Here is a 14,638-nt window from a genome sequence, read left to right on the forward strand (position 1 = left end):
TTTCTTTCTTTCTTTCTTTCTTTCTTTCTTTCTTTCTTTCTTTCTTTCTTTCTTTCTTTCTTTCTTTCTTTCTTTCTTTCTTTCTTTCTTTCTTTCTTTCTTTTCTTTCTTCCTTCCTTCCTTCCTTCCTTCCTTCCTTCCTTCCTTCCTTCCTTCCTTCCTTTCTTTCTTTCTTTCTCTTTTTTTGCTTTTTGGAGGGGGGAAGGCTGGGTAGTTGGGATTAAGGGACTTACCCAAGGTCACACGGCTAGCAAGTGTTAAGTATTTGAGGCCAGATTTGAACTCGGGTCCTCCTGACTCCAGGACCAGTGCTCTATTCACTGCACCACCTAGCAGCCTGACCTCTCCATTTCTTATGAATCAACTGCACCTTCAGTTTTTCAGAGACTGTCATATTCCATATTATATGGATTCACTAGAAGAATTGTGTTGTTAAAAGCAATGGGCCTCTGCTTCAGAAAGAATCTTTGAGTCACACATATTTTTCCAAAGATTGGCTTGCTTTTCTCCTATTAATTCTCTGCCCAGTCAGTTGTCAGTCCGCATCACCTCATCAATATATGTGTTCTGATGGATCAGCTGGTGCATCCATGGACATAGCATAGTCTGAACAACAGGCATTCTACATCCACTTGGTTCTTTCTTTTTTTTTTAAAGCAATTGAGGTTAAGTAACTTGCTCAAGGTTACATGGCCAGTTATTTCTGGGAGTGGTGCTAAGTATCTGAGCCCGGATTTGATCCCCAGATCATCCCGACACTGGGGCCAGTGCTCTTACTTGCTGTAATGGAAATTCAAATTTAAAGATCTTCCCTGCCCCTAGGCTAAAGTGCACCTGGAGCCTGGGGTGGGAGGCATGGTTTTCAGTAGATACTTCTTGATTGGCCAGTGACTAAACAAGGTTGTTACATTCTCTGAGCCAGGAGAAGGCTATATAAGCCCTGATGTGTAGCTTTGTTTTGGGGGGCTAACTTTGAGAAGTGTTCTGTGATTTGATCTGGATTCTGGGAAGCCATTGTCCAGAGCCCCCCCCTCCCCCGGCTTTAAAAAAAACCCAGATGTTGAAACCCAGATGTTGACTGGGTATGGATGTAATGGTTGGACAGTTTGAAATCTGTCTACTAGATCTGTTTCTGTCTTGATAATTCTGTCTGTGTACTTTGAAGTTCGGGGTGCTGACCTTTTCCCCTGAACAAGGTAAACGATATGTGTCTGACTGATTAAAGTAAGCTTGTTAACCCATTTTGAGTTGCTTTCCTTTATCAAAGCAGATCCAAGAACCTGTATGGGCAGCAAACCCTGAGGACGTGCTTGGGGTGCTTGCTGCTACACTTGCTGTGCTACCTGGCCACCCCGCACCTGGTTCTTTCTAATGTGGATGGTTAGTCCAAACACTTTCAAGTGATTATGAATCTTTTTAAGTTCTGCAGTGTTCTGAGGTTTGATGTAATGTCACCCACAAATAGGAGGATCTGGAGTCCCTCACCATCCAGAGAAAATTCCTCACACATTTTGACTCTGTGTTAGCCATCTTTTATTATAATGACAAGCATACATTTTCTTACTTTTGCCTCAACTAATCTTAATAATCAAAGGGGCATTGAACAAAGTTATCACTGTTGTTAAAGTTTCAAGAAATCTTTGTATGCTTTTTGAGATAGGCATGGGGACATTAGACTGGAGGATAGTTTATCAAATCAAATTTTTTTTATGATATATAAACAAATTTTTGCATATCAGATAATTACACTTCAATAACTCATTTGTGCTAATAGATGTTATTACTTACCTTCAAGACTCAGCTCAAAGACTACTTTCTACATGCCTGAGTATCACAAGTGTTAGCCCCATCTCTCTCTAAACTACCTTGTATTCATTCTGTTCCTATGTAATGGGACTTGCCATAGCTACATGCTTTTATATGTAGATGTTGTTTCCAGCAAGAGTATAGAGGCTCTTTGAGAGCAGAATATTTCATTTTTTATATCCCTAGTACCTAGGATAATGCCTGACGTGGTAGGGCCCAATAAGTACATGTTGACTGATTTATTCATTGACATTCATTTAATTTCCATCTATATATTTAAGTTTCCTTCGATGAAACATATGTACTTATATCATGGCATAAAATCAACCAAGCTCAGAAATCTGTATCCATTTTTTTGTACTAAACATAGACAATTCAATTTAACCATATTTAAGACACTGGGCTAGATGCTGAAGACACTTGTATTAAAAATAATATAGTTCCCACCGTCAAAAAAGTTATAGTATAGTAAGTGGGATACGATATATTCACAAATAGATCAGGTTCAATTTAAAATTCAATATGTATGTGAGAGATGGAGACACATGTGAGATTCAGGGAGGAAGGGATTACTTGTAATTGAGAGTATCAGAGAAAGCTTCATGAAGGAGGTGGTTCTTGAGTTCGAGGTTGGAAGGATGAGAAATATTTCAGCAGTCAGAGACATGGAAGGAATCTGTTCCAGAAATAGAAGGACTGTGTATAATTTCATAGAAGTGGGATACAATAAAACATTCTAAAAATGGCTTATCTAGTCTCAGGACACATAGTATGTGAAGAGGGATAGCATGAAATAAAAATGAAAAGGAATGTTAGTGCCAGATTATTGAGAGTTTTGGATGCCACACTGATAGAGGTTGAATTTTGTTCTATAAACATTAGGGAACAAAGGAGAAAAAAGATCAGATCTCTGCATCAGAAAAAATGCTTTGGCAATGGTATGAATTAGAGGATAATAGATTATAGGAATCATAGATTTGGACATAAAAGAAACCCTAGAGTTTAGATACCAGACTCCAATCCCTTCCTTTAATAGATGAGAAAACTGTGGTTCGGAGAGGTTAAATCACTTGTCCAGATTCATAAAGCCAGGTTTTACTGATACCAAGTATCTCACTCTATCCACTACAGCCTACTAGCTTGTTTAATGTGGGAAGATCATTTAGGAGACTGGTCCTAAACTAGTATGGTGGTAGTATGGGTAAAAAGGAGGAAATTTATCAAGTCAAGTTGAAATAAAAAATAATTGATGACCTTGGATATAACAGTTTCAACAGAGTAGTAAAAATGGATGCTAGATTGCAAGGAATTGAGAAGTAAATGTGAGAAAGTGGAGGCAATATGTTATACTTTCCCCCCAGAACTTTGCCAATGAAAAGGAGAAGAGGTGTAGAATGATAACTTATGGAAGTAGGAGAAGCAAGGAAGGCCTTGTTTTTGTTTGTTTGTTCAAAATATAGAAGAGACCTAAACATGATTGCAGACAGAGAATAGAAGCCAGGGAGAAGGGGAAGATCAAAATTGAAAAAGAGAGTAAGAATGATCAGTGGAGAATGGAGCTGGGATGCAAGAAGGAAGGGTTAACCCTGGGCCTTCCTGGCCACCTCATTCTTTGAGACAGAAAGAAAGGAGGAGAATGTTTTGGGTGTGAAGGAGAGGAAATAAGGGAGTTCATTTTAATGGCCTTAGTCTTCTCAGTTAAAGAAGCTAGCTGCTCATGGGGTGGGAGTGGAGTCAGAAGCTTGAAAAGAGAGAATGTTTAGGGGCGGCCAGATAGCACAGCGAGTAAGAGCACTGGCCCCAGTGTCGGGATGACCTGGGGATGAAATCCGGGCTCAGATACTTAGCACCACACCCAGAAATAACTGGCCATGTAACCTTGAGCAAGTTACTAACCCCGATTGCTTTAAAAAAAGAGAGAGAGAGAATGTTTGGAACACCATTATGAAAAGTGGTAGTGGGTCAATCAAAAGTTATCTGTTTCTCACTGTTGCTCATTAAAGGCAAAGAAGAGAAATTTTGATTTGGTAAAGATGATGATGTTTGAGAATGGGGTTTAGATTTCTGTGGTGGGGGTGGCATTTTATATATTCCATACACACACACACATTTGTGAGAAAATCCAGGATACACGACAGGATACCCAACTGAAGGAAAAGGAGACAAGTAATTTTGTCATTAGACTACACTATAGATTAATTGGACCAAAGGAAGAAATAAAACTAGATCACAAGGCTGGAATAGAGACATGATAGAGTTTTGATTGGGAACTTGAGTTATCTAGATATCTACTAGAGTGCTCTTTCTGTCAAAAGCAAAACAGCTAACTTCTTGACTTATATAAGGGTAAGTCAAGTGAATAAATCAATCAAATTAACCCATCCCACTTAAAGTAAGTGACAAAATGCTATACACATTTAAATGGAATCAAATCAGTCAAAGACATTTTCAAGATGAGAGAGAGAGAGAGAGAGAGAGAGAGAGAGAGAGAGAGAGAGCCCACTTGGTGTTAATTGGATTGTACTTAATAGAGGTGAAATGCAAAATAGCTAAGTAGTAGTCCTTTCAAGGGAATAGTGAATGCTTTAATAAAACTTGAATATTATCCTCTCAATTGATTATACTCATTCTATAATTCTTGATTGCTTAGTATTTCCTTTTGTGTGTGGGAATAAAACTGTCTGTTCCATACCTGATTCATGTTTGTACTGGGTACCTTTTAAATCTCTTCTTCCCTCCCAAGGGGAGATCCCTTTTACTATAGCCATAAATAGAATTGTTTTTCAAGAATCTGAACTGAAGGTGGATTTGAAGACCTAAGAATACTTTTTACACTATTGATGAGATAGGAAACCCCAGCCATAAAGGCAAATAAAGGACAGAGATTGATGAAGCTTTTTAATTCCTGTGGTCTCAGGTGAACAGTTCCTGACTAGCCACTTTAATGGGAAGAGATTGATGTCAAACATAGAGAAAGAGAAGTAGTTATTAGGAGGCAACTTGATGGAGCAGTAGTTATATAGTGAACTTGGAACCAGGAAGACCTGACTTAAAATCCTGTCTCAACCATTAACTGGCTGTGTGAACTTCAGCAAATTACTTAACCTCTCTATGCTTCTTATGTGTGTTGGAGTTTGTATCCTTGCTTATTTTTCTGGAAGCAATATCAGAATTCTTTCCATTGGTATTTAATTTTCTGTGTTCAGAAGCTCTGGACAGTTTTTTGTATTATTTCTTGCATTATGGCATTCAAGTTTTTTGACTTATGTTCATCTGGGAGATCCATGATCCTTGAGTTGTCTCTACATATGTTGTCCTTGTGATCAATAGGTTTTGCATGAATAGACAGTTGGTTAATTTGGTTAATGTTGGTTTTTGTTTCTTTTCTTCTAGATTGTCCTTTGCTTCTATGTATTTGCATTCTCAATCACTTATTTGTTCTTTCTTTTATTTCCTTGGTTAGACTTACTACTGCAGATCCAAATTTTTCTATTCTGCCAATTATTTTTGCTGTGCAGACCACAAATTCCGATCTCATAATCTTCATTTCTCTTTTAAACCGCTCATGAATAGCATGTTGAGGTCCCATGTTTTCCTCAAATTCCACAGGGTTCTCTATCTCATCAAATGCTGGATCTTTTCCCTTTGTTTTGCAATATTTATTCATAGATGCCTGAATGCCATTACTAGATCCAGAGTCCACATTTCCTTTTGCTGTTAATGTTTTCCCAGTTGATTTATCTTCTTACGTTCAAGGTCTTTGAATTGTCTTCCTGAGATCTTTGCTAATTTCAATCTTTTATTTTTCCTCCCTTATTTTCCTCTCTGCCCACTCTCTGACTTTCTCCTCTGGTGGTTTCTTTGGGTGCTGCATCTTAAAGTGTCTCAGTCTCCTCCCATGCTGGACAAATTTGTGTCTCCATTCCTCGTTACTTTTAGGTGGATAGAACTGGCCCCAACTGAATGCCCACTTCTTTCAGGCTTTGCAGAGTTCCATGCTCTCCCCTTCCTCCAACCCAGTCCCCCTGTGCAACCATTCAGAGCATCGCTGTATGGACAGGTAAAAATGAAGCCAGAGTTGATTTCTCTCATTTGGAATTTTTCTCTCCGAGGTTCTGAGAGGAGGAGAGATCAGGATGTGGAGTTGAAATGTCCCGCTCCTGTCTCTCTATTCCTCAGTTCTGCACAGTGCTGGCTGTGAGGGCCCCAGCAAATTTCTGCAGCCTATAGCTCAGATCTCCATGGCCCTAGAGGGGAGAGGGCACTGAGTTGTGTGGTTGGGTTTTGTTGCAAGCTCATGGATCCAAGTCCTAGTGTAGCCTCTCTGCTGGTAGTTGGGGAAAAGGAAGGGGAGAGCATTCTGCATGAGCTTAGGAGTAGGAATCAGTTTATAGGTTTTTAGATTTTCTGTTGGGTTTTGGATATCCTAGAGCATGGAGACAGCAGAAATTTCTTTCTCTTTGGCACTTAATTTAGGTTTTGGAAAGGTATGAGAAGCCATGGATATGAGAGATAATGTAATCCACCACCCTACTGGGCAAATGACCTGGAAGTCAGATTCCTCATCTAAGAAATGGGGATAATAATAACACCTACTTAATAAGAGATATGTTGTCAAATGAATTAATATTTATAATCAAATGAATTAACATATATGTAAATAACTTTGCAAACCTTAAACTGCTATATAAATACCATCATTATTATTCTTATTATTATAGCAAGTCCAGGGTGGGATGGAAGGATTCTTCAACAAGAACCAGTTATGCCAGAGTCATTTCATTTCCTTTTTACATAGGATTACAGAACTAGCAGATGAGATGAGGAAAACACTAGAAATCCATTTTACCTAGATTTTAGCTAAGCTTTTGATAAAGTATCTCATGTTAATCTTATGAAGAAGATGTGGAAAGGCATGCATCAGACAGTAATACAATCCAAAGGATTCAGAACTGGTTTGCTGTCAGGACCCACTCCATGGTTTTTAATGGTTCGGTGTCTATGTGGCAGAAGGTTTCCAATGCAGTAGCCCAGAAATCTGTGTTTGATCCCATGCTGCTTAACATTTTTTGTCAGTGCCTTAGATAAAGGCATAGATGATATGCTTATCAAATTTGCACAGAGGTAGGCGGGAGTAGAGTCAGGGTCCGAAAGCATCTTGGCAGGCTAGACTTGGGCTGAATCTAATAAGATGAAATTGAATCGTGATAAATGCAGCGTCTTGCACTTCAGTACAAATAATCAGTTTCTCAAATATAAGTTGGGGGTGTCATAGATAGAAAATGGTTCTGTAAAAGATTTGGAAGCTCAGTGGAATGCAAGCTCAATGTGAATCAACAGTGTGATACAGCACCCCCCCCCCAAGACCTAATTTGATTTGGGACTATCTTAATAGAGGCATCATTTGAAGGAGCAGAGAGCTGATAGGCTCACTGTACTCTGCCTTCCTCAGACCTCAGCTGGAGTATTGCATTCATTTCTGGGAGCTGTGGTGTAAGAAACACATTGATAAGATATTCAGTTTGTAGAGAAGGGTAACCAGGATGGTGAAGGGCCTTGAATCCGTGACATATGAAGATCAATTGAAAGAATTGGGCACATTTATCCTGGAGAAGAAAAAACTAAGGTGGTGAAGGGGGGCTGAGTGGGAGAAGAGAAGGGGAGAAGGAGGAAGAGGATAAGATAGTTTTTTCGAGTATCTGAAGGGCCGTCATGTGGAGAAGGGATTGGACTTGTTCTAAAGGTAGAATCAGGAACAGTGGATTCTGGAAGTTATAAGTCAGCAAGTTTGGATTTGATGTCAGGAAAAACTTTCTAACAAATACAGCTGCCCTCCATAGGAAGGAACATAGCACAGTGGAAAGCACATGGATGGGGATTAAGAGAACCTGAACTCCAATCCCAGTTGTGCTACTTACAACCTCTGTATAAGGCACTTCACCTCTGTAGGCCTCATTTTCCTTATCTGAAAAATAAGATTTCATTGGACTAAATGACCTGAAAGGTCCCCTCAAACTCTCATTCGATGAAAGTGGAATTGGCTGCCTTGAGAGGTCATGGATTCCCCCTTCCTGGAGGCCTTTAAGCAGAGGCCAAGTATGTTGACAGGTATGTTGCAGTGAAAATTATTCTTCACGTATAAGGTGGACAATATAGCCATTGAAGTCCCTTCCAACTCCCAGACTCTGTGAGTAAAAGAGTTGCCCTGTAGTCATGAGGGATCTGATGTGGTTATATAGTACAGATTTATTGTCTATCCCAGGAGCGGGAAACTTGCAGCCTTGAGGCCACATGTGGATCTCTAGGTCCTCAAGTGTGGCTCTTTGACTGAATCCAAACTTCACAGAACAAATCCCCTTAATAAAAGGATTTGTTGTGTAAAACTTGGACTCAGTCAAAAGGCTGTACCCAAGGATAGATTCTATCTTTTCTTCCATAAAGGCCCTTATTTTTCCAACTTAACTACATTTTTCACTCATCTTTTTTTGTCCCTCCACATCAAAATGTAAGACTTGTGTTTTTACCAATCTTAAGGCAGATATATTTAAAACTTAAAAGGTCAACCTACACGCCATGCTCCAGGACTTTTTGTGAGCATATATTGTTGAGTTCTACTTTTAAAAGCTTTCTCTTATTCAAAATATTGCTGTGGTTTTATTAGAAAGAAAGAATCAGAATCCTTCTCTTTGCTCCATTTATTCTGTACACATGGCATTTCTTTTGAAGGTATAGCAGATGAGAACCTGATTTTCTATTGGTACTAGCACTTCATTTAGTGACTTACAAAATATTCCTTTGTCACTGATAACATTTCATGCTTGTTTCCATTCATTTCAATCATTTCATGATTGTTTCCATTAGTTAAATAACAATTTTCAACATTAGACATTCATAGGTCTTTCTTTGGTGTTAAGCAAAATCTACTAAAAATGAGATCTTCCAAGATTAAAGTTTATTAAAAATGAGACCTCCAGTCTACAAATCTTTTTACTTTGGATGCAAACAGAGCAATAGAACAAAGTTATTTCCTACCAACTTAATCCTGTACAGCCTAGGAGGAGATGGGATATTCAGTCTTCTTTCATATTAGATAGAACAAATTCCCACATGCAAAATAAGGACAGTACTCTCTGGCAAAGCAGTCACTTTGATTAGCATTACCACTGAAGCATCCCTCTGCCATATATATGGGGGGGGGAAGTAATGTTACAAGAAGTAGAAGCTTTCAAAATGGTAAATTTTGAAACATTTAAAATAAATCTAGAGTAAGAAAATAAAATATAGAATTTTAAGGACTAGATTGTCATTAGACACTTCATCATCCTTGGTAACAAATATTCTTTTAATTAAAAATGGGGTACAGAATTAAGTTTATTGCAAATCATTATGATGTTAGATTACTCCTCCGGGAAACATATAGTCATTTGTCCTGACATTTTGTTAAAATACAGTAGTATTATGGGACCAATCTACCTAATTCTTAACTCCCTGAGGATAGTTAGTGTACTTAGCTGTTAGAAAGGTGATTTCTGAAGCATGACAGCTGTTGGTGCTGAAGCTATTGTGTGAAGAACAAAAAACTTATGTTCTACTCATATGCTGCCTTTGTATCATTGATACAAGAGCTGTTTCATAAATGAGATATAATTCTTAAGCAATGAATTACATTACTGCTCTATTTGTTATTGTTGGCGTGCACTTTGGGAAAACAGTGCAGCAGAAGGAAATTGATTAAGGCATCCCTTTCTTTAAGGAGCACTGGATTCTGACCCCCCAACCCCATTTAGTTGTTTACATTTTAGCCATTTTAATGAAACTTGGATGAGATGCCTTTGAAGAAACTGTTCATACGCATATATGTGTTTTTCAGCCTCCCTTATTCTAAGCAGCCAAAACACAAGGCTGGACTGGGTGTATTGGTTGTATGTGCTAAAGGACTATATTCCTTGGAAACTAACCGGGATTACACACAATGTCAGTCACATGCTGATTAGAAATAGTGATGTATAAACATAAAATACCTTTCCTTAAGTATTTCTTGACTTATTCTAGGAAGTTTTCAATGAGTAGAAGAGCTTTTGTGATTATTTGATTAAACTTTTTTACTGCATCGTTAAAAATATTGGTAATTATTCAGTGAAATTAAAATGTAGCAGGCATTCTTTTCATGTTTGAATTTAGTTTCTAGACATTTTGCATTTGTTTTTGTGTATTCTTTAATTCATATTTACATATATCAGAAGTTTTCTAACGATGTCATGTTGTTTGATCCAAGCTGTGGGCATTCAGTTTTCTCATCTGTAAGATGAAGGGGTCACATTAGATAGTTTTGAGACTAAGAGATCATAAGACGTAGAAATTTGTGGCAGAGTGAAGGCAGGGAACTTTGGAGTTCTGGGTGGGGATGCAGAAGAGTTCCAGAGTGGGAACTGTTTGCACATGAATGGCACTGCCATCCCAGATTAACTACAGGATCAACTATAATCATTAACATTTGTAAACTTTCCTGGCTAGATGATCTGTGAAAGGACTGATCTGCTGGGATAAAACTTGCTCTTGTCCTGAATGTGTCATGAGGCATGGTTGGGAACTAGTGAATTTATCCATTCTTAATCTCCTCCCTCCACATCTTCCCCTAATTGCTTCTTGGTGACCTGATATTTTCCTTTTGGGGTTTCATGCTCTTAAAACTTTGTTTATCTGCTGCTTTTACCGTTATAACAGGTAAGGTCTCCAGAAAAGTTGAGTGTCTCCTATAGAGGAGTGTATAAGAAGGATGACTGATGGAGATTTTTTCAATGTATTATAGAGCAGAGGTCAGTCTTTGCTCAGTGGCCATGGAGGAGAAAAAATTCTTTGCTAATATGCAGTCCTCTGATCTTACTGAATTCCATGAATATCTAGCACAAATAGCTCCTAGAGTTAAAAGAAGAAAAATGAACTTCTGAGACCAAGAAAAACCATGAACCTACATTAAGCTCTCTGGCAACACAAACCAGAGATTTATTGATATTATTGTCAATCCAAACTTTAACAAACCACTTATCCATTTTATGAGGGTCAGTTTCGTTAAAACTTAATAAAAAATATTCTGTAAGTTCCCTTAAACAAGCACATATAAACTGTGATATGTCACAATATGCTAAGATTGAATGAAAAATCCAAAGTTAGCACTTCCATTTTGTAGAGCACACCCTCTTCCCTTAGAATACCTCTTATGCTGCATATAAAATATGTCCACCTGACATCTGGACGGTGTCAAGCTATATATAAATATCATTAAAGTTTAACTTATTTCTCTTGTTAGGTTAAATAAATAGAAACAGAAGTTACATTTCTTTAATTGACCTCTTGTGTTATTTGGTAATATAGTATATTGTAAATTTGTCCCATTGCCCTAATAGAAAAATAGCTTCATGAAGTCAAGGACCTTGTTTCATTCCATCTTTGTATCTTCCTCTGTCCATTTGTTGTTGTTGAACTGAGAAATTATTGGATTAATTTTAGCCAATTTAAAAGATAAAATGATAGCTTTTTTGGGTGTGAATCAAGTCACTTTTCAGTTACTATTTTTCCATGTTTGTTTTTCTTCTAGCCATCTTACGCCCTGTATCACACAAATAGAAAGCTAATGCTGGAGCCCAAAGTGACTATCAATGCCAGAATTGTGGTTGTTGGAGCATCCAATGTTGGAATTTCTTTCTTAGAAACATTGATTTTTTGGTAAGTTAAACAATAATGGTAATAATTGCTAAAGCCTCTCACCCTCAAACATGAAACTTTTTCCCTAGCCAAAGTAATTTGCTTGCTAAGAACTACAGGCAGCAGGGATATAGTGGAAAGAACCTTGAATTTGGCACGAGAAATCCTGGGTTCCAGTTCATTTAGTCAATCAGTCAATAAACATTTATTAGGTGCCTACTAGGTACCAGGCACTGTGCTAAAAGCTGGGGATAGAAATAAAAAGAAAGACAGCCCCTGCTCTCAAGAAGCTTACAATCTGATGGAGGAAGCTTAAAAGCAGGGGAGGGGGAATATACCCAGCAGCAAGGTTATGATGCTTATAGCACAGTGCCTAGCACATAGTAGGTGCTTAATAAATGATTATGGAATTGAATTGAAATCATAGAGAAGTCAAAGGAGTCCCAGAGCAGTGTAGCTGGTGGGAAATGGGGAGGTTTGGGAGTTTATATGGCTCTGCCAATCAGAGTGGCAGAATATGCTAATGAGATGTGAGTACTAATGCTGATCTGATCTTGTAGAATGACAGTTCCCAGTGATTAGTTTCCCTGGGCTTGAAGGCATGATGGACAAGTCCAAAGACTTCCAAAATCAAAGAATGAAGTTTATTCCTCTCTGTTACACAATTATTGATCCCCTGAGGACACTTTGAAAATATGCATTTATCATGTGTGAAGGGAGGAAAATTCCTAGATTTTCTAGCCTTCTGTATTGAACATATTAGGCAGTCAAATTATCTAATTATCCTCTTGAAAGATACATAGAGAAAACCCTAATGAAGTGAGATATAGAGCAAATGTTTCTACTAGGAAGGAAGAGTGGGAGTGGGAAAAATCAGAAACATTCCATGCCAGGTTCTGGGCAATTAGGGATCAGGCAGCATGGGGTGCTCCTTAAGGAATGATCCCATCCCCTCCCTCACTTGTTCCTCTTCCTCATCTTCTCTGTCTCTGTCACACACATAAGTCCACAACATTTTTCTGACATGTTAGAAAATAAGATATTTAATACCATTGGATTTTCTAGATAACTTAAACTTACCCCTTGAAGCACCATGGTGAAATGACCCTACACAGTTATTGAGAGAAGGAAATATATTGGCATTGTTCAAACCCAACTCATACTCAAACATTTTTATTTGCATAGTAATGGTGGTAAGACAAATAAACAAAAGACTTGTAGTCTTTGGAATATGGGAAAAGATGAATCTTGTAGATCAGAAACTAGTGGCAAGAGAAGAAACTGAGAGGCAAGTCAGGGAACTGATTCTTAAATATTAAATATCTTAAATATTAAAGAAGAAACCAGAGCCTGGGACAGTGTCTTTTTGGATTAGGTGCAAAGAATGACCCACATTCCCAGGAAAATCATGGATATCACAAGCATCCTGGCTTTTCTTATAAGTGCTGAAACTTTTTTTCCTTTTTATCAACTTTTGTTGTAAAATTTTCTAAAATACATTGTTAGAAGTAGTTAACATACACAGTTTGTATTGAAAAATTTCATAAGACAATGAGAACTCAGATGGACTCCCCTTAAAGCAATGTGGTAAGTGACTCTCAGATTATCTACAATAACCTATTTAACAACATTACTCATATATTATAATGGATCTCTGATTTCGTTGATGTAGGTGTTTCCTCCCTCAATGTGCACCGCATCCATTCTGTCCACCTTGTCCCTATGACTCTTGTCCATGTCCTCCCACAAGTTAACCACAAGGGGGTCAGCCAGTGTGCTAGACTGTGAGCCCCTTGAGAACAGGGACTTTCTTTTGCCTTTCTTTTTCAGTGTTTAGCACAGTGCCTGCCACATAGCAAGTGCTTAATAAATGTTTAAGGACTGACTGACTAGGAGTTTACCTTATTTTCTCTTGACATTGTGAGGATACTAATGAAGCACGTGGGGGCATCTACCTTTTTCCCTCCTACTTCTTTATTTCTCAGGTCTGGCAGCTGGCTCACATCCACTTTGCATTTCTCCACTGCCCAAGTGATGTTCAGTTGTTGTTCTTTGGAGATTGTAGTATTATATGACTAAAAACCATTTGACAACATTGGTAAACTATTGATGAAAAAAAATGGAACTTCATCTCTAGATCATTTTCAGTTTATCCAAGTTCTAAATTGTAGCATAAGAACTGAACACAATTGCCAAAGAACTGGAAACTGAGGGGATGCCCATCAATTGGGGAATGGCTGAACAAGTTATAGTATATGAATGTGATGGAATACCATGGAGCTATAAGAAATGGTGAAGGGGAGGGTTTCAGAAAAACCAGGGAGGATTTGCATTTACTGATGTAAAGTGAATAGCCATCTGCCAAGAGGATAACATATATTAATAATTCTACAATTCCAACGGACTCATGAGGAAACATTCTACCCAACACAAGATAGAGCTATGGATTCAGAGTGAAAATTGAAGCCTATTCTCTTTATTTTGTTTCCTTTCTTTTTTATCTTTGTTGAGATATGGCTAATATTGGAATTTATTTTGCATAACTATACATATTAGTAATGGATTATGTTTTTCTTGCCTTCTCAATGAATGGTGGAGAGGAATATGGAATGTAAAGAATTCAGAACAAAAAAAAAAAAACTGGACACGATATTCCAGATATAGCCTGACTAGGGCAGAGTACAGTGGGATGATGACTTCCTTATTTCTAAGCCTCTCTTAAAAGAAGAATTCCTCTCTTCAAACAACCCAAGATCACATTAGGTTTTTTGGTTTCTGTATGACACTGTTGGCACATCTAAGCTTGCAGTCCTTTAAAATCTTCAGGTCTTTTTTTTTATTTTACTTTTTTTACACAAACTGCTTTCCTTTTTTCTTAAAAAAAATAAGTTTTATTTTATTTTCATTTCTGAATTTTCTCCCTTTCACTTTCCCCTTCCTCACTCATTAAGAAGGCAAGGACACCAAACCCTATTAGAAATACTCAGAGTCATGCAAAACAAATTCCTACATTAGCCATGTTTAAAAAAAATAAATTTATGGACATACTCTTGGTTTCTAGTTCTTTGCCATCATAAAAATACTACCAAAATACTGTAAAAAAAACCTATCAATCAAAAATATTATCAAA

At 37.7% G+C, this 14,638-nt stretch overlaps 1 protein-coding gene across 1 annotated transcript in view; it reads left to right on the forward strand.

Moving 5' to 3' along the window:
- CFAP61 (cilia and flagella associated protein 61) overlaps window positions 1-14,638 on the forward strand; it is a 365,072-nt gene that overhangs the window by 171,725 nt on the left and 178,709 nt on the right. Inside the window, exon 18 of the mRNA XM_069075487.1 lies at window positions 11,402-11,529. Coding sequence (XP_068931588.1) covers window positions 11,402-11,529 — 128 coding nt within the window. The remainder of the gene's footprint in view (window positions 1-11,401; window positions 11,530-14,638) is intronic.

Source organism: Petaurus breviceps, unplaced genomic scaffold (assembly GCF_028583685.1).
Source record: "Petaurus breviceps papuanus isolate PSGF00001 unplaced genomic scaffold, PetGlider_PUasm1.0 90919, whole genome shotgun sequence".
NCBI classification, from domain to species: domain Eukaryota; kingdom Metazoa; phylum Chordata; class Mammalia; order Diprotodontia; family Petauridae; genus Petaurus; species Petaurus breviceps.